The sequence below is a fragment of the Danio rerio genome, chromosome 10 (genome assembly GCF_052040795.2).
Source record: "Danio rerio strain M-AB ecotype USA chromosome 10, GRCz13ab, whole genome shotgun sequence".
Lineage (NCBI taxonomy): Eukaryota > Metazoa > Chordata > Actinopteri > Cypriniformes > Danionidae > Danio > Danio rerio.
In genome coordinates, this window is record NC_141030.1 from 527,501 (window position 1) to 547,500 (window position 20,000).

The window sequence follows — 20,000 nt, forward strand, 5'->3', positions numbered from 1 at the left end:
GAGTGACGCGTTGCGCGCTCCCGCTCCTCCATCTGCGCGCTCCTGCTGTGCTGACAGCAAAACACGCGTTTTACACTCGGTGTGTCCTCACGACCGTCTGATTTCACTTCAGGAGGAGTGTGTGTTCATCTAGAAGTGTTACTGTACTGTCTGAACACTCGCTTCAGTGCTGTTGATAGACTCGCGGGAGTGACGGAGCTGGACTCTTCTTCTTCCTCAGGACTGATCGGTCGATTAGACGAGCTTCAGTGATCGATAACAGACTCAGGTGAGACGCTCTTCTCCTTTATTAAACTGTTCTGAGATCTGTTCAGCTGAAGGATCAGTGTTCAGGCCTGTTTGAGTTATTATTCATGTGTATTTCATAACTTTCAGGAGAGTCCAGAAACTCCCCGATTAATAATAGATGTGAGTCATGCACACACACACACACACACACACACACACACACACACACACACACACACACACACACACACACACACACCCACACACACACACACACACCCCCACACACACACACACGTGCATAGAAACTTCTCACAGATGTTATGTTTTTATACTTATATACTTATTTATATACTTTACATGCTGTATTTTCGATTCCCCTACCATTTAGTCCCCACGACGTAAGGAATACAGGGTATACACACACACATAATGTTGGTATTGGTGGTTTTTGAGGACTCACATAGGCTAATATATTTTATACAGTAAAAACTGCTTATTGTATGTCCTCATATGTTGTAATATATAGGTCATGACCATGTCATTACACAGACCTATGTCCTTGTAAACCACCAAAACTAGTACACACACACACACACACACACACACACACACACATGTTTAAACCCTTTATAAAAGTGTTTTTTTTATTGCATAATAATAATATGAAGTTAATTATTAATTATTCTAATTATTAGTAATCCTGATTAATAATAATAATAATAATAATAATAAAGCATTAGCATGTAGGGGAGTGCTGTGTTGGCGTGGGTTTCCTCCGGGTGCTCCGGTTTCCCCCACAGTCCAAACACATGCACTAAACTGACCGTAGTGTATGAGTGTGTGTGTGAAGGAGTGTGTATGGGTGTTTTCCAGTACTGGGTTGCAGCTGGAAGGGCATCCGCTGCGTAAAACATTTGCTGGAATAGTTGGTGGTTCATTCCGCTGTGGTGACCTCTTATATTGAAGTGACTGAGCTGAAGGAGAATGAATGAATGTGTGTTTCTGTGCCTGCTGTTTGGACAGATGGAGGCGGTCCTGCAGCGGCTGCAGACGCTGACCCCGGATGAGCTGAGGGTGCAGCTGAGGGCCGCTGGGCTCCAGTCGGGCCCGGTGACACACACCACCAGGAGCCTGTGGGAGAAGAGACTGGCTCGAGCGCTGCTGGAGGAACGCACAGACTCACACACACCGCATTCAAGTGGAGCACTTCCTGCGGACGAGCCCGAGCAGCCAATCAGTGTGCAGGAGACACAGGAAGCGAGGGAGGAGAGCTCAGAGACGTCCACTGAGGGGCCGAGTGTTTATTATGGGGTGTGTGCTAATCCAGATGAGCCCTCATTACTTACAGGTCTGAAGACACTTGCACAGACACACACACACACACACACACACCAAACACACACACACACACATTCATTCATTTTCCTTCGGCTTAGTTCCATATTTATCAGTGGTCACCACAGTGGAATGAACCACCAACTATTCCAGCAAATGTTTTACAAAACGGATGCCGTTTCAGCTGCAACCCAGTACTGGAAAACACCCATACACACTCATTTACACGCACACACTCATTCACTACAGCCAGTGTAGTTGATCAGTTCCCCTATAGCGCATGTGTTTGGACTGTGGGGGAAACCGGAGCACCCGGAGGAAACCCACACCAACACGGGGAGAACATGCAAACTCCACACAGAAACGCCAACTGACCACAGCTTGGGGAAAGGGGATTCTTTCTGTAGGTCCCCTTTAATAAAGAGTTGCTGTAGTGTAATTAGTGTGTGTGTGTGTGTGTGTGTGTGTGTTTGCAGGCTCTCCGCTGGTGTTTGTGGATCAGACGAAGGTGCTGAAGGCTGTGATGAAGCTGAAAGACGCTCGGTTCAAAGCCTTCGCCAGCAGAGCAGAAGCAGAGAACTTCGCTAAAGGTCTATGTGGAGGAAGAGTTTCACCAGAGAAACCCAGCACCGCGTCTGTCACAGGTCTGACACACACACACACACACACACACACACACACACACACACTCACTCACATACGCATGCACTCATGTTTGACTGTGTTCAGTGCAGATGTAGAGAAGGCTAATGAGTTCAGGAGTCCGCGCACACAGGATCTGACGGCTACGCTGCGCAGGACAGTGGAGACCGGAGACCAGCAGGCCTTCAGAGAGCTGGTGTGGACAAACCCTCGCTTCCTGATCGGCTCCGGAGACAACCCTACTGTCCTGCAGGTGCACACACACCCACACACACACACACACACACACACACACACACACACTTCTGTCTGCTTCACTGGTTTGGATGGTTTACTAGTACAGAAATCTCCATAATGACATGGGTATGAGCTGGATATTACAGCACTGAGGTGGTTTATGAGGACGTATAATGAGTGTTTTATTCTGTATAACATGCATTACGCATATAGTGAGTCCTCATAAACCACCATATACCAACAATGTGTGTGTGTGTGTGTGTGTGTGCAGGAGGGCTGCAGATATAATGTCCTGCACGTGGCAGCGAAGGAGAATCAGGCAGGAATGGCTCGTCTTCTGCTGGAGACGCTGGAGGACCCGGAGTTCATGAAGCTGATGTACCCGCAGGACCAGGAGAACATGCTGAGCCAGCGCATACGCTATATAGTGGACCTGTACCTGAACACACCAGACAGAGCTGTGGGTCACACACACACACACACACACACACACACACACACACACATACGCAAGCACACCCACTCTCAAACACACACATACACACACACACACACATCTAGTAGATATTGGACATGTACCTGAACACACCGGACAGAGCCATGAGTCACACACACACACACACACACACACACACACACACACACACACACACACACACACAAACACATATACTTTATCTGATATGAGGTGTGTATTCCCCTCAGAGTAACGAGACGCCGCTGCACTTCGCCTGTAAGTTCGGCTGTCCAGAGGTGGTGAATGTTCTGTGTTCTCATCCGTTCATCGATAAACACTGCAGGAACAAATACGACCAGCAGCCGTCCAGTGTAAGACACACACACTCACTACACACTCGACACACTCAACACACTCTTGCCACATTGCTTTACTACATTTGAATTTTTCTTATGGTAACATAAACTGACTACTTTTGCAATACTTTTATTGTAATGTAATCTGACTAGTCTTGGATTACATTTAGATTACGTTATGGTAATGCAATCTGACTAGTCTTGGATTACATTTAGATTACTTTTATGGTAGCGTAATCTGACTACTTTGGATTACATTTAGATTACTTTGTGGTAATGTTATCGTATTATTTTTGAATTACATTTAAATTACTTTTATAGTAATGTGATTTGACTACTTGTGGATTACATTTAGATTACATTTATGGTAGTGTAATCTGACTACTCTTGGATTACAATTAGATTACGTTATGGTAATGTTATCATATTATTTTTGGATTACATTTAGATTACTTTTATAGTAATAAAATTTGACTACTCTTGGATTACATTTAGTTTATCTTCATGGGAATGTGATTAACTACTTTTAGATTTCATTTAGATTATTTTATATTAACGAAATATAAATGTAATCTGACTACTTAGATTACGTTTACATAATTTTTATCGTAACAATCGGACTACTTTGGATTACATTTAGATCACTTTTATGGTTATGTTATCATATTATTTTTGAATTACATTTAGATTACTTTTATAGTAACATAATATGACTACTTGTGGATTACATTTAGATTACTTTTATGGTAGCGTAAACTGACTAGATTTGGATTAAGTTTTAATTCATTTTATGGTAGTGTAATCTGACTACTCTTGGATTACAATTAGATTACTTTCTGGTAATGTTATCATATTATTTTTGGATTACTTTTAGATTACTTTTATAGTAATATAATTTGACTACTTTTGGATTACATTTACATTATCTTCATGAGAATGTGATTAACTACTTTTAGATTTCATTTAGATTATTTTATATTAATAAAAAAAGGAATGTAATCTGACTACTTTTAGATTACATTTTCATTATTTTTATCTTAACAATATGACTACTTGTGGATTACATTTAAATTACTTTTATGCTAGCGTAATCCGACTACTTTTATATTACTTTTAAACTATTTTTATCGTAACAATGTGAATACTTGTGGATTACATTTAGAATATTTTTATGGTTGCGTAATATGACTACTCTTGGATTACATTTAGATCACTTTTATGGTAATGTTATCATATTATTTTTGCAACAGCTTCAGTTTAAAGTGCAATGATAGAATTTACTATTCACAATACTCTCACTAATATACCTCGCTGTTAGTGTTCGCTGAGAGTAACACTCATTGACAACAAACCAACTCTGATGGGTTTAATGCAATAATTTTTAACTTTTTCTTTAATTTTTAACATTCTGTAAGGGGTCTACGGATGTAAAATAGCCATTCTTGGCTAATTCTGGCACATTTTACAGTAATGTTTATTAATGTGCATTGACCCTGTAAACAAAATAAACTAAACTAATTTCAATTAAGCACATTTAGAAAACGGCAACATTACAGAAACCTGTTCTGAAAAACCCGAGATTCACAGCAACATCAGTGCGACATCACTGTATTAATGTAATATAAACCATATCTTCTGGAAATACAGTACATGAAGAATCATGCATTCTTAAGCAATTTACTGCCTTTGTGTAAATAGTAGGTAATCATGTAATCTATAAAATGAAATTGCAATCTGATTAGGAGTGTTTTATAAAGTGTGTGAGACTGATTACACATAATGCATCCCCAGCGCTGTTTGTTTTGTTTATCAGGTGATCTGTGAGCGAAAGAACAGAAGTAAAGACGTGAAGCAGAAGATCCTGCAGTATCTGGAAGGTGCATCTCCATCCTGACAATTTCTCTGTTACTCTTGCGCATCTCTTCAAACTCCACATGAAATGCAAACTAACCGTATTCATTTTGTTAGCTTAAATTGCTAGTTTTTAATCAATTCATCTGTGCGTGTGATTTCAAGAAAGGAAAATAGCTTGCTCTTTTAATCTGTAATTGAAATTTGAAAATGCTCTTCCTGTTTGTTTCAGTTAAATTCTCAGATTAGGGCTGTCCGAGGTATTGGGCGTGGCTAACATACTTAACCACACCCCTCCAACAGAAATAGTGAGCAGGAGGAGTCTGTTAGGCTGTAATAACTCTCCCCAAACCCCCCCCTTTTGAATGAAATGCCAACTTTACTACATCCAATAAGTAGAAAAAACAAGCCACGCCCACTCTCGCTCATTAGTATTCTGTTTCTCAAGGAACTGCGTCACAATACAGAAAAAAAACAGTGTTGTTCATGTGGACTTTAATGTGTTGTGTCACTGCTGGGTTTGGTCTTTTTGTCACAGACAGGTTTTATGTGCCATTACTGCGTGCTGAAGACAACACTCTGCCTCCGGTGATCGGCGCCCCCTGGTGTCCTGGTGCTCAGGAGTCATGTGACCAATCGCTTGAGCAGGACAGAGTCATGGACAGTCCCAAAAACCCCATAATGACCATCAGGGCTTTCGTTGGGCCTCTGAGTTCCGCAAAGGTACTTTAAAGACTGTAAAATAAAAGTTTACGATGTTATACACCTTGTTATTCTTAAGTTAAAAAATGAATATGTGCAAGATAATTCACTGTTAAAAAAGTTTATTTTGGTAATCTTCAATCTGAGCATCTGCTTCTGTGTTTTGATTGGCTCCTTCTCTGATTATGTCAGTTTGCCACAGTATTCTTAACCACGCCCCTCTTGCTGTTAGTTTGCTATGAGGGAATTTCTCTCTGCTTGCCTGGGAACACCTCAGGATACCCTGGAGAAGTGTCTGGAAGAGTGTTCTGCTAAGACTGCTGGATCTGCGGATAAACGGAGAAAAATAAACGAATGAATGAATTTAATGAATGAACTTTTTATTTGTTTCTGTTGTCACAAATTGTAATAATTCTAACACTTGTTGTTCTACTGTAGCATAAAGGAAACCTAAGGTGAAGGAATTGTGTTTTTCCTGCAGGCAGAGGAGTTTCAGAGACGGTGGAAAACACCGCCGCGGGAGCAAGCCCAATATTTCCATCAGATCCTGAAGTCTGATGCAGAGCGCGGAGCAGAGAGAGTGGGCAGGTGAGCTGATGCTGGACATCTCTCCACACACACACACACACACACACACACACACTGTAACTGAAGGCCTGCTGTGTGCGCAGAGAGCTGGCGCATCAGATGGGCTACACATGGGCTGAACACTGGGCTTTCCTAAACGCGTTCACTGACCTGTCCAGCAGAGACGGCCTGAAGATGCTGGAGGAACACCTGAGTTCAGGAAACCCACCACGGACACACTGTCCTGCTGCACACACAGGTACAACAACATCTGCTTCATCAGTGATGTTACATCAGTTTTGTCCTAACTCTTTGTGACGGCGTGGCACAAAAATTCTATTATGCTACTGCTTTCTGTTTCTGTGGCAGAACAACAGCATAAACTTCTGTCAGTGTGAAATGTTTTGAATGAATTATTGTTGTACAGAGTCACAAAAGTGATGCTATGTTGATGATAGTATCTGCAGCTGTATCCCTCTAGACTTTACTGCAGTGGAATGACACTAAAGCTCCTCTTGACCTGCTGCAGGAGCTGCTGGAGATGCTGGAGCGGTGCGTCTGCCCGTGTGTGACCTGCTGCAGGAGTTTGAGAAGGTGCTTCAGTGTGGAGATCAGACTGATGGAGAGAGCGAAGATGAGGAGCTGTTTTTCACAGCAGACGAGGACTCTGATGATGCGGGAGGATCCTGGATCTGCAGACGGGTGGAGCAGGATCCCTCTATCAGCTCCTCCGTCAGCTCCTCCTGCTCCTCATTTAAATCAACACACAGCACGACTACAGAGCGAGACGCAGCCGATGTGTTCATCACTGGGTGAGCTGTGCACACTGATCAGACTGCACTATACTATACTATACTATATTATACTAATACTACACTATACTTATACTATACTAATACTATACTATACTATACTAATACTTTACTAATACTATACTAGTACTATACTAATACTATACTATATTAATACTATACTAATACTATACTATGCTATACCATACTATACTATACTAAGACTATACTATACTAATACTATACTATACTAATGCTATGCTATACTATACTATACTTTACTAATACTTCACTAATACTATACTAGTACTATACTATACTAATACTATACTCTGCTGTACTAATACTTTGCTAATACTATACTATTACTATACTATACTAATACTGTACTATACCAACCCTATACCATACTATACTATACTACTACTATACTATACCAATGCTATACCATACTATACTATACTAAGACTATACTATACTAGTACTATGCTAGTACTATGCTATACTAATACTATACTATATTAATACTATACTATACTATATTAATACTATACTATACTAATACTATACTATAGTAATGCTATACCATACTATACTAAGACTATACTATACTAAGACTATACTATATTAATGCTATACTATACTATACTAAGACTATACTATACTAATACTATACTATATTAATGCTATACTATACTAAGACCATACTATACTAATACTATACTATACTAATACTTTACTAATACTATACTATATTAATACTATACTATACTAACCCTATACCATACTATACTATACCAACCATATACCATACTATACTATACTAATACTATACTAATACTATACTATACTAATACTATACTATACTATAGAATAATACAAAAGTATTATCTGATATAATGTATGAATATATGAAGATGTATAAGTATGTAAACATGTCATTGGTGCTGGAAAAGTTTGAAATGCATCAGGAAAGTGCTTAAATTTGTCTTTGGAAAAGGTGTAAGAAGTTGTTTATTGATCATGTTTTGCTTTGTTTTGTTTAGTCCTTCTCCCAGCAGACTGGACCACGAGGTTCTGGTGGCACTGAATGATGTGCAGATTGACCTGCACTTGTATCCCACTGTCAGCAGGTGGAGGAACAGGGTTGTGTCCTATTCTCCATCACAGAGACAGAGGTAGTGTTTGCTATCTGTAACTCACATTCAGAATGTTAAAGTCAGCATGAACCAGAAGCTAAAACTGCTTTTTCTGTATTGTGACTCAGTTCCTTGAGAAATGGAATATTGAATGAGTGGGTGTGGCTTGTTTGGGTGTAAAGTAGGCGTTTCATTAAGAAAGATGAGGGAAAGGGTTTAGGGAGAGTTATTACAGCCTAACAGACTCCTCCCCCTCACCATTATTGTTTGATGTTAAAACTGACAGCTGGAGGGGCGTGGTTAGGTGTGTTTGCCACTCCCAATACCTCAGACAGACCTAATCTGAGAAATAACTGCAAGCAAACAGGAAGTGCATTTGCAGATTTTAACGAAAGATTACAAGAGCAAACTATTTTATTCTCAACTATTTATTCTCAATAACATGCACAGTACGCACAGGTGTTCTGTTTGAATTAAATTCTCCAAATAAATTCTGTATTTGGAATCACCAATGTAGTTAAACAACAACTGTCTCTTCAGTTTTATTTCTAAACGTTCGAATCAAACAAATTGGAAAATAGTTGACCAAGCTAATGCACATCTTCAATTGAAGGGAACAAGATCACGACACCAACCTTATTTATGGCTGTTTCTGTTTACAAGTTACACATTATCATCTCCTGAATAACGATCGTCTGCTCGCACTGATCTTCTGAGGTAATTCTCAACTTGGTGTTGATGGAGAATCTCCTCCAGAAATGACAGCGACTCTTTGTTTGTCTGCGTTTGAGTAGTTGATGTCTTGTGATGTGCGTTTGACAGAACAGACTGCACCTCGCATTTGTTCCATACAGATCACAAAACCAGAGAACATTTGTTTTTAAGTGTAGAGATTTGAAGCTTTCTGTGGATACATCTCTCCTGTGTGTGAAGCAAGTATTGGCCGAGATTCCAGTGTGTTTGCTGAGCCCAGAGATGAAGCTGCAGAAACTGCCGTAAACACACGTCAACTCTGAGCCCCTTCTCTGGAGAATCATCTATATCTTTCATATATCTATCTATCTAATCTATCTATATCAGTCTATATCTTCAGTATTTGTTGTGTTCTCCGCTCACATGAAGTGTTTTTCTCTGAATTTGCAGCTGGCCCGCAGTTTCAGTGCTGACCCCAGAGCAGTGGAGCTCAACGGCTGATAGGCTGAACATGTTGAGCGGCTCTCCCAGACTCAGACGCCCGCCTCACTGTGACCATCAGCTGCTCATGTTCAGCCCCACAAACAAGACCTACAGACACATTTAAGCAGATGTTCAGTCACAAACACTACACTCACACACAAACACACACACACACACACACACACACACACACATATACACACATACAGTTAAAGTCAGAATTATTCACCCCCCTGTTTATTTTTTCCCCCAATTTCTGTGTATCAGAGAGCTTATTTCAGTAAATAATATTAGCCTAGATATTCTTCAAGACACTAGTGTTCAGCTTAAAGTGACATGTAAAGGCTTCACTAGGGTAATTAGGGTAAAGTTAGGGTAATTAGGCAAGTCATTGTATAACAGTGGTTTGTTCTGGAGACTATTGAAGAAAATATAGTTTAAAGGGGCTGATAATATTGAGCTTAACATGGCGTTTAAAAAAATTCAAAACTGCTTTTATTCTAGCCGAAATAAAACAAATCAGACTTTCTCCAGAAGAAAAAATATTATCAGACATACTGTGAACATTTCCTCAATCTGTTCAGCATCATTTGGGAAATATTTTAAAAAGAATAAATAATCAAAGGGGGCGAATAATTCTGACTTCAACTGTTTATACACGCACACAGACACACAGAAACACACATACACACACACATACATATGCACACATACACACACACTCCGACACACAAGCGTGCACACACACAGACCAACGCACACACGTATGCGTGCACATGCACACACAGACCCAGGCCCCGTTTACACTAGTGCGTTTTAGTTTTAAAACGGCGTTGTAGAATGAAAACGATCCGCGTCCACACTCGCGTTTTACCCAGCGTTTCTGAACTGCTCTCCGTCCACACCAAAACGCTGAAAACGCACATCACGTGACCACACACACACTCTCGGGCAAGCGCTCCAGCATTTCTACCCAGATGAGAGCTCTGCTTGTCGGACTGCTCATCACGCATCTCCCGCTGGATCTAATCTCGCTATATTTGCTAAACGTGATATTACATTCATGTTGTTGTCTTTATTTAACGACATATTCCCTGACTTTGGTCATTGGAATCTATTAAGTTACTTGTTCACGGGTAACATGTTTTGGTTAAGCGCAAAGATAAGTTAATGATTAATCCAGGTACATTGACTGATCGCTTGCCTTTATTTCCTACAATGTATAAACTTATTGTATGTTATACTTTTATAATTATCGATTATTAAAACTGATATTCAGCAAAAGAGAGGGTGCGTTTCGTATTTTCACTGAAATTGAAAGGAGGCAGTTGTTATCGGCTCCGTTTTGTTATAAATATCCACACAGTGAAGATGACGCTCATATATGCAGCACGACGCCTCAACATTTCTGCTGTCTAAGTTGCTAATATTAAAAAGAAAATAGGCAGTTCCTTAAATCATGTTTACATTTTATTGTTGAGAAAGTGAAACAACGTAGCCAAGGTGATGTGAATGAAGTTATAAAGTACACTGTTCCCTGTGAAGATTTACCCGTGTCCTCGGTATGTTTTCCATATCAAACTGAGAACGGGGAGACTGCAGCCTTGATCAAACTTGCGAAGTCTGAACTTATAAGAAGAGGATGCGAGACTGAACTGTGTGTGGACTACTTAATATTGAGGAAAAGCCCCAATCAGAGAGGCGAACGTTTGCAGCCCCGCCTCCGTTTTCAGATGTCTCCGTCTTTCCCCATCCACACTGAGACGGAGCAGCAGCGTTTTAGAATGAAAACGGCCTCTCCAGCGTTTTCAAAAAGCTCCGTTTTCGGCGCTCGAGAACTCCGGCATAGTGTGGACGGATGGCGTAACCGTAGCAAAACTTATGCGTTTTCAAACTAAAACACACTAGTGTAAACGGGGCCTCAGACTCTCACTAATGTGCCATTTACTATCCTCAGTTCATGGATCACCCTCAGCTTCCAGTCAGGGGTGTGTGTATTCACAGTGGCTACTTAAACACTCTTGAAGAACATTACACATCTCAAGAGTTTTTTTATTGCTTTATATATATATATATATATATGTGTGTGTGTGTGTGTGTGTGTGTGTGTGTGTGTATGTGTCTTAACATTTCTCTTAGATCACAGAGTTGCATACAGATTTTAATGTTAAAATGATGTTGAGATTAATCTCAAGATGCTGTAGAAATGTTGTTTACTGTTGGCTCATGGTTTATTTTTATTTATTTATTCCCAGTAAGTTAATTCAGTAATCTTCTGTTGTTGCTGCCTCAAATACGGGTAACACTTAAAAATAACGGTCTATAAGTCCTTAATATATCGAGTCGACTAATACAATGAAATAATAATCAACACACTTATTACAGTATTTATTCATCTGTGTTCATGTCAGCTCATGCTAATGCAGTCATTCATTATTAGTTCGCATTAGCCCACGGTGCATTAGCTGATGTTATCAAGCTTTAGTAAACACTGAGTTATGATTAATAAAGGCTGTACGAGACTGTAGCATTAATAACATGCACTAATGTTTTAAAGTGTGTCCAGCATTTGCACTAGTTTCCAGCATGAGGATGTTTATAAATGCAGGGAAATATATTACAATTGTGATGAATATATGTCGATGATAATGATGTGTAATCGAGCTTTGTTCACTTGTTGCATAAAGGTTTGTAAAGAAACAGCTGGGCTGAGTTCGTGTTCTTCTCTGTGCTGTGTTTATGTCTCTGAACAGCAGATGGCGCCACTGGAGGGTTCAACACTCGCTATTGGTTCAGTTTTATGTAATATTCTCCTAACATTATGTCTTTATAAACTCATTTAAGTGTGATGAAGCTGTGTGTCATGAGCATTCATGTCAGTTAGCAGATGTTTTATTTAGTTATTTTTGTGCTGGGCAAAGATTCATTCATTTTCTTTTCGGCTTAGTCCCTTTATTATTCAGAGGTCGCCACAGCGGAATGAACCACCAACTATTCCAGCATACTGTATGTTTTTATGCAGCGGATGCCCTTCCATTGGGAAACTGTTGGGCAAAGATTTGCATCCAAAATAAATGTTTGTTTTTAACATAATGTGTGTGTGTGTGTGTGTGTGTGTGTGTACTGTGTATATGTAATATGTATGTATTTTATATGCATTTGCATTTATTTAAATGTTTATTGAGATATAAAATATGTATATGATACAAGTTATATAAATGTAGATATCTAGGGAACAAAATAGTTTTGTTTATATTTATTTACTGTGTTTCACGTACACATAATACACACACACACATGCGCACACACACACACACATATGTGTATTATGTCAAAACGAGTTTTTATTTAGGATGCGATTAATCATGATTAGTCTTTGTCCAGCATTAATTATTTTATTCATTTTCCTTTGACTTAGTTCCTTTATTCATTAGGGGTCACCACAGCGGAATGAACCGCCAACTAATCCAGCATGTTTTACACAGCTGATGCGCTATATGATGAACTAAATTGGCTGTAGTGTATGAGTGTGTGTGTGTGAACGAGTATGTGTGGGTTGCAGTTGGAAGGGCATCCGCTGTGTAAAACATGCTGGAATAGTTGGCGGTTCATTTCACTGTGGCGACCTCTGATAAATAAGGGACTGAATGAAGAGAGGTTTGCATTTGTGAATGTGAGACGCAGGGGCGCAGTGGTCAGCACTGTGGCCTCACAGCAAGAAGGTCGCTAGTTCGAGTCCTGGCTGGGTCAGTTGGTGTTTCTGTGTGGAGTTTGCATGTTCTCTCCGTGTTGGCGTGGGTTTCCTCAGGGAGCTCCGGTTTCCCCCACAGTCCAAACACCATTGTGTAAACCATATGCTGGACAAGTTGGCAGTTCATTCCACTGTGGCGACTTCTAATGAATTAAGTAAGCCGATAAGAAAATTAATGAGTGAATGAATGAAATTTAAAATAAAGTTTATAATAAAACCAGCATCTTTTAAAGAGTGATCCTTAACATATTAACCTAAAATCACACCTTTATAATATAAGGAAAATGTTTTAAAATATTATGAGCAATGAAAGCTTCAACTTCATCAGCAGCAGATGATTTCACATGAAGTTAAATGAGATGCGTTTATTCGGAAGCCCCGCCTCATGTAGGCCACGCCCGCTGCACACTAGCCCCGCCTCTCAGCAGCTGCAGTATAAACAGAGTGGAGTGACAGAAGGAGGAGGAGTGAGACTGACAGCAGCACGCTGATCATCTGAGGTGTGTGTGTGTCATAATAATGATTTAACACAATGTGTGTGTGTGTGTGTGTGTGTGAGTGATTGATGGATGTTGCGGCTGCAGGATGCGCAGGAGCAGCGCTTATATCCCCGTGTCCACCGCTGCCGCTATTCTGGTCTCTTCATCCACACTTTTCTTCGTCTTCACGTGAGTCACACACACTTTTTCATCTTCACACACACTTTTCTCAGGGCTGTTTAGCTTTTACTAACGGTGTTTGTAACAAAGGCCTATTAGTTAACGTATTTACTGAGATGAACAAACCGTTAGTAATGCATTTATTAAATCTTAGTTAACATCATCAGCTCATGTTATTTCAGTTAAATGACGTCAGTTCATGTTAACTCACAGTGCATTAACTAATGTTAACAAGCACAACTTTTAATTTGAATAATGCATTAAAAACTATGATTAATAAATGCAGTACACGATCATAGTTAATATTTAGATGAACTGATGGAGCAAACACCTGAATTATGTCAGATTATCATTAATAACAGAACAGAAACACTTTTTTAATTGTGCATCAGTTGTGTTGTTGTCTGTTTAGGTTGTGTTGTCTAATTCATCATCACCATTCATTGTTATTATTTTATTTACTGTTGTGTGATGAAGTTAAAGTGACAGTTCACCCAAAAAATGAATATTTTCACACTGCTTACTCTCCCTCAAGAGGGTTAGAAACCTTTAAAACTTTCTTTATTCTGTTAAGCACAATAGAAGACATTTTGGAAAATGTTGAAAACCTGTAACTATTTACTTCAATAGTAGGACAATTCTGTAAAAATCATTTACTCACTTTTTTACTTGAGTTTCTTTCTTTTGTTGAACAAAAAATAATATATTTCGAAAAATGCTGGCACCCATTGACTAACATAGTAATTTTTTAGATTTTTAATGTGGAGGTTCTAGCAAAATTAAAGGCACAGTTCATCCAAAAAATGAACATTTACTCATCATTTACTCTGCTCAAACCTTTGTGAGTTTCTTTCTTTTGCTGAACACAAAAGCAGATATTTTGAAGAATGCAGAAAACCTGTAACCATTGACTTTCATTGTAGGAAAAACAAACACTATGGAAGTCAATGGTTACAGGTTTCTAGCATTTTTCAAAATATTTTCTTTTGTGTTCAATAAAAGAAAAAAAAGTATAAAGTTTAATACCACATGAGAGAGAATAAACATTTGTCATTGTTGGGTGTACTGTCCCTTTAAGAAAAAAATGAAAACACTTTATAATATCTATTTGAATGCACAAGAAATTATACTTTTCAAAAGTAATCTTTAATTAATAGTTTTAATTAATTAATTAATTATTTTTGCATTTATTTAGCAAAATATAATCAATTAATTATTCATGTTTCGGTTTAAAAATCACCTCAAAACATTTAAAGTTTGTAATTTGCAAATATTTTTGCACTTTTCCAGACGTATGTAGTATATTTTTAGGACAACAGTGTGTTTTTGTCCAGTAATGAATACATGAAGCCGCTGTTAAACAGTGTGTTGTGGCACGGCTGTAGTATTGCCTGTTTAAAGGGACAGTTCACCCAAAAACCAACATTTACTCACTTTTTACTCTCCTTCAAGTGCTTCCAAACATTTATGATTTCTCTCCTCTATTAAACACAAATGAAGATATTTTGAAGAATGCTGAAAACCTGTAACCATTCACTTCAATAGTAGGAAAAACTAATGCGTTGAACTGTAAGTCAATAGTTACCGGTTTCCAACATTTTTTAAAATACCTTTTTTGTGTTCAAGTTCAAGTTTAATACAATGCGGGAGAGAATAAACAGTGAGGTGATTTTATTTTTTGGGTGAACTGTCCCTTTAAGAAAAAACACTTTAATGATCTATATGCACTATAATATCTGTTTGAATGCACAACAAAACAGACTTTTTAAAGTCATCATAAATGCTTTTTAATGAATAGTTTTAACTAGTTAAGTACTTTTTGCATTTATTTTGCAATTATTTATACATGTTTTTGTTAGAAAATAATCTCAAACCATTTAAAGTTTTAGTTTTTTCCCAGTCATTTGAATATTGGAATATTTTTTACATTTTTACAGACCTGTGGTTTATGTAGTTTACGTTTTTTCAGGACAAACTTTTTCATAATTTCTGAAAGTGTGTTTGTGTCCAGTAATGAATACATGAAGCCGCTATTAAACAGTGTGTTGTGGCACTGCAGGAGTATTATCCGAGGGTCAGTTCACCAAAAAATGAAAACTACTCACTATTTACTCTCCTTCAAGTGCTTCCGAACATTTATGAGTGTCTTTCCTCTGTTAAACAAAAGCATTGAAGAATACTGAAAACCGGTAACCATTAACTTCCATAGTATTTGACATTCTCACTATGTAAGTGGATGGTTACCGGTTTTCAGCATTTTTCAAAATAGCTTAATTTGTGTTTAAAGAAACTCAAACAGCTCTGAAACAAGTGAAGGGAGAGTAAATGATGAGCGCACTGACATTTGTGTGTGAACTGCCCCTTTAAGAGTGAGTGTGTGTTCCAGCAGAGCGGACGGTGTTTTGAGTGGATTGTGTGTGATTTTAATCCAGCAGTGAAAGTAGGGCAGTGAGCCACTGTACAGCACTGATCACACACACACACTTATTACAGCATTATTATTATTATCAATACAAAACACACTCATGCACTGCGCTATATAAGACAATATAATACAATATTTATTAAAAAGCACATTTAAAAGCAGCCCAAGTTGACCAATGTAATGTTCAACCTCATTAGTTTGTTTCAATTCAGCACATATCATGTGTTTACAACCATTTACTTTAAAAACATTGAGTAAATCTAATGACTCTTGTTTTTTTCAGTGCACTAAAGTCTGAGAAAATTAAATGAAATGTAAAGCAGAGAAAATCAAAGGTCATTAATGAGTAAAAACAGTAATGAAGGAGTATTTCTGAAGGGCGCTGTGGCTCTGGCCTGATGTGGTCTGACCTTTACTCGTCCCAGATTTTGTGTGTGTGTGTGTGTGTGTGTGTGTGTGTGTGTGTGTGTGTGGTGAGCTCCAGCAGATGGGAAGTTCAGGATTAGGATTTGCTCCTGGTGGCGTTTGTTCCTCCGTCTGGAGAGTCGGGTGTTGATGATGAAGCAGCAGCACATCTGTCCGCCATCCCAATTCACCAAACACGCTAAAACTAGACCATAACTGCAGATTCAGGAGGAAATCTGAACATATTCGGCATCAGTCCTTCGTTTTGGACTGCGAAACGTTTGATTAGGGTGGCACGGTGGCTTAGCGGTTGCTTTACTGTTTACATTGTTTTGCTGACGCTTCCCCTGTACTCTGACCATGCGTTTGTGCGAGTCTTTACAATCGCACTCTCAGAGTTTACATCTAAATCACGGACAGAGACTCCTCCCCCTCCCCATCAGCCAATCACTGTGTGCATAGCTAATAATCATGATGACATCATCCACAGTAATGAGGTAAACCCCGCCCTCACTCTCAGACTCCCTCTATTCCTCAGTAGTAGTTTGTTTCAGCAGCTTTCAGCACAAGAACACCTTTACTGCTCAGTGGTCAGCACTGTGGCCTCACACCAAGAAGGTTGCTGGTTCGAGTCCCAGCTGGTTCAGTTGGAGTTTGCATGTTCTCCCGGTGTTGGCGTGGGTTTCCTCCGGGTGCTCCGGTTTCAGTCCAAACACATGCGCTATAGGGGAACTGATGAACTAAACTGGTCGTAGTGTATGAGTGAGTGTGTGTGAATGAGTGTGCATGGGTGTTTCCCAGTACTGGGTTGCAGTTGCAAGGGCATCCGCTGCGTAAAACATATTCTGGAATAGTTGGCGGTTCATTCCGCTGTGGCCATCCCTGATAAATAAGAGACTGAGCTGAAGGAGAATAGATTATTTCTTATAGATGATATTGTTTGAACGACTGAATCATGAGGAGTGCAGATGGTCATAAATCAGCGTGCGTCTCTGTAATCCGCTGATAAGAAATCAGGATCTTGATGAGAAAAGCCTTTGTCCTCACATTCAGATCATTCATTCCTGACCCATATATCAGCCGGCGGACTCACTGTCCTCTCGCAGCATCACGCCGACTCTTCCGAGGATTATTACTTTTATATTTAGAAACACAAAATATGAAGTTTGATGTAATGATGGCGTAGAGCTGAATATCCACAGATCTGACCTGAGACCAGCGGCATTCATACGGTAATGGCCTCTGCTGTGCCACTGGCTGTGTTTTATACAGTTACTCACATGCTTACTCTTGTTAAACTAGTGTTTATACAACTTCTGAATTATTTGATCGGGATTAATTTGATGAGAAATGACAGCACAGCAAAACACATCATAGCAGAACACAACACAACAATACAGAGTAACATAACAATACATGACACAACATAACAACATTCATTCATTCATTTTCCATCAGCTTTGTCCCTTTATTAATCAGGGGTCACCACAGTGGAATGAACCACCAACTATTCCAGCATATGTTTTACACAGTGGATGCCCTTCCAGCTGCAACCCAGTAATGGGAAACACCCATGCACACTCATGCATACACTACGGCCAGTTTAGTTAATCAATTCCTCTATATAGCGCATGTGTTTGGACTGTGGGGGAAACCGGAGCATGCCAGCACAGGGAGAACATGCAAACTCCACACAGAACCCCCCCTCCCACATAGCAAAATACCTCTGGTCTCACACAATCAGGTTTTGCTTGGCCCACATGCTGCGGTGAATTATGGTACATGACTGGACCAAGTCTAGCTTCCAGACAAGGGCCAAACATGGACCATATCTGGGCCAAGTCTCAGTCAAGTTAATAACCCATAACTGGGTCTAAACTGGGCCAGATATGTTGGTGTGTAACGAATGCTTACATAGCAAATGTTTTCTGGCCCAGCTCCGGGCCACACAATAACATTTCTCTTGTCCCAAGTACTGAGAAGAATGGTGGTCCTGAAGTGGCCCATAACTGAATTGGGCCACACATGGGCCTGAATCTCATCTAATTGATCACCCTTAACTGGCCCTGAACTGGGCCAAAACAGGTTTATTATTGGTACCGATTCTCAGCTATATGATTATACTTTAACCAGAAACCCGAAAAACCATAACCCAGCCTAATGTCACCTAAACAATGTGAACCATCGCTACACTGATCTGGGCCACACACCTCCCGTCTACAACTGGCCCGAATGCAGTTTGCCGTCATGCATGCAGTGCCATCATTGGCATGCATGGCCCACATTGGGCTGACATTATGCATGCCAGTGCCGGCAACACACCAGCAGCAGTGCCGTAATCAGGCCACATTTGGGCCAGGTCCGTTTGCTATGTGCGTGATGACTTGATAAACCCATGAATCATTGCGCTTTAGGCACACCATGGGCGTGCTTTTTCTTAAAGCGACCTGATTGGTGGAATTGATTTATTTTAATTTGAAAATAGTAACAAGGTATTTTAAATCTGGGTCAAGATTGTTCTGCTTACCTGACCCACATATCAACTATTAACATCTGGGCCAAATACTACACTTCACATCTGACCCAAGTGATGTGTGCCGCCTTAAACACGGTGCCACCTCTGCCAAACCAGGGCCATGTTTGGCCCACATGCTGTATACTAGTGCGGGATGAACGCCTGCTGTGCCAGATTTATGCCAAATCTGGGCCAGAATTCTTTGCTACCTGGGCCGGCTGCATCTCTTTGGGTAAATCTGGATTATTGGGTGTTAAATATGAGTGCAGTGAATAAACTGCTGCAGTGTGTGTGTGTGTGTGTGTGTGTGTGTGTGGAGAGAGAGTATATGTGTGTGTGTGTGTGTTCACTCTGCTGCTGTGGGTCAGTGTTTTGTGCGCTGGGCCTTTTCCTGTAGATCCAGCAGTGTGTGTGTGTGTGTGTGTGTGTGTGTGTGCGTGTGTGTGTGTGTGTGTGTGTGTGCGTGTGTGTGTGTGTGTGTGCAGGGCAGACGCTCTATAATCTGGGATTAGTGACATGCTCCTCCTCCATCCTCCCTGTTACACACACACACACACACACACACACACACACACACACACACACACACACACACTGTATGAAACACTGAATGATATCACACATCTGGATATCTGGGGTGAATTTTCTCTTTATTTGATCACACACACACTTACGTAGGTTTATTGAATGGAGACTGAGTTTAATCCGGGTCCCAGTGTCCATCATTACCTCTGCATTTAATCTCCACATATAATCACCAT

At 39.9% G+C, this 20,000-nt stretch overlaps 2 protein-coding genes and 1 long non-coding RNA gene across 13 annotated transcripts in view; 2 read left to right on the plus strand and 1 right to left on the minus strand.

Annotated features, from left to right (window-relative positions):
* The first annotated feature begins 32 nt into the window (after window positions 1–32).
* LOC569920 (ankyrin repeat and LEM domain-containing protein 2) lies at window positions 33–12,577 on the plus strand. Of its 11 annotated transcripts, XR_015500646.1 has the most exons (15): window positions 33–268; window positions 376–408; window positions 1,255–1,579; window positions 2,043–2,210; window positions 2,301–2,461; window positions 2,717–2,905; window positions 3,151–3,273; window positions 5,072–5,135; window positions 5,648–5,832; window positions 6,293–6,399; window positions 6,483–6,637; window positions 6,908–7,190; window positions 8,216–8,347; window positions 9,452–10,278; window positions 11,410–12,577. XR_015500646.1 is itself a non-coding variant. In XM_087269927.1 (14 exons), exons 4-14 carry the CDS (start codon window positions 2,161–2,163, stop codon window positions 9,606–9,608), a joined length of 1,611 nt encoding a protein of 536 aa, XP_087126053.1. In that variant the 5' UTR covers window positions 33–268; window positions 376–408; window positions 1,255–1,579; window positions 2,043–2,160; the 3' UTR covers window positions 9,609–12,577. The 11 variants fall into 11 exon arrangements, 9 of the variants coding, with proteins under 9 accessions (XP_087126053.1, XP_087126049.1, XP_087126054.1 ...); XR_015500645.1 differs by lacking the exon at window positions 376–408; XM_087269927.1 differs by having other exon boundaries at window positions 2,296–2,461; window positions 9,452–12,577.
* Window positions 12,578–13,699: 1,122 nt separating this feature from the next.
* Window positions 13,700–20,000, plus strand: part of zdhhc8a (zDHHC palmitoyltransferase 8a) — a 15,799-nt gene continuing 9,498 nt past the window's right edge. Inside the window, exon 1 of the mRNA XM_087269929.1 lies at window positions 13,700–13,903. Coding sequence (XP_087126055.1) covers window positions 13,821–13,903 — 83 coding nt within the window. The 5' untranslated portion in view covers window positions 13,700–13,820. The remainder of the gene's footprint in view (window positions 13,904–20,000) is intronic.
* Window positions 13,705–16,162, minus strand: LOC147834954 (uncharacterized). Its single transcript, XR_015500654.1, has 3 exons — window positions 16,120–16,162; window positions 14,850–15,461; window positions 13,705–14,792 (listed from the first exon to the last, which is right to left on the minus strand). It is a non-coding gene; the product is annotated as an uncharacterized LOC147834954 (long non-coding RNA).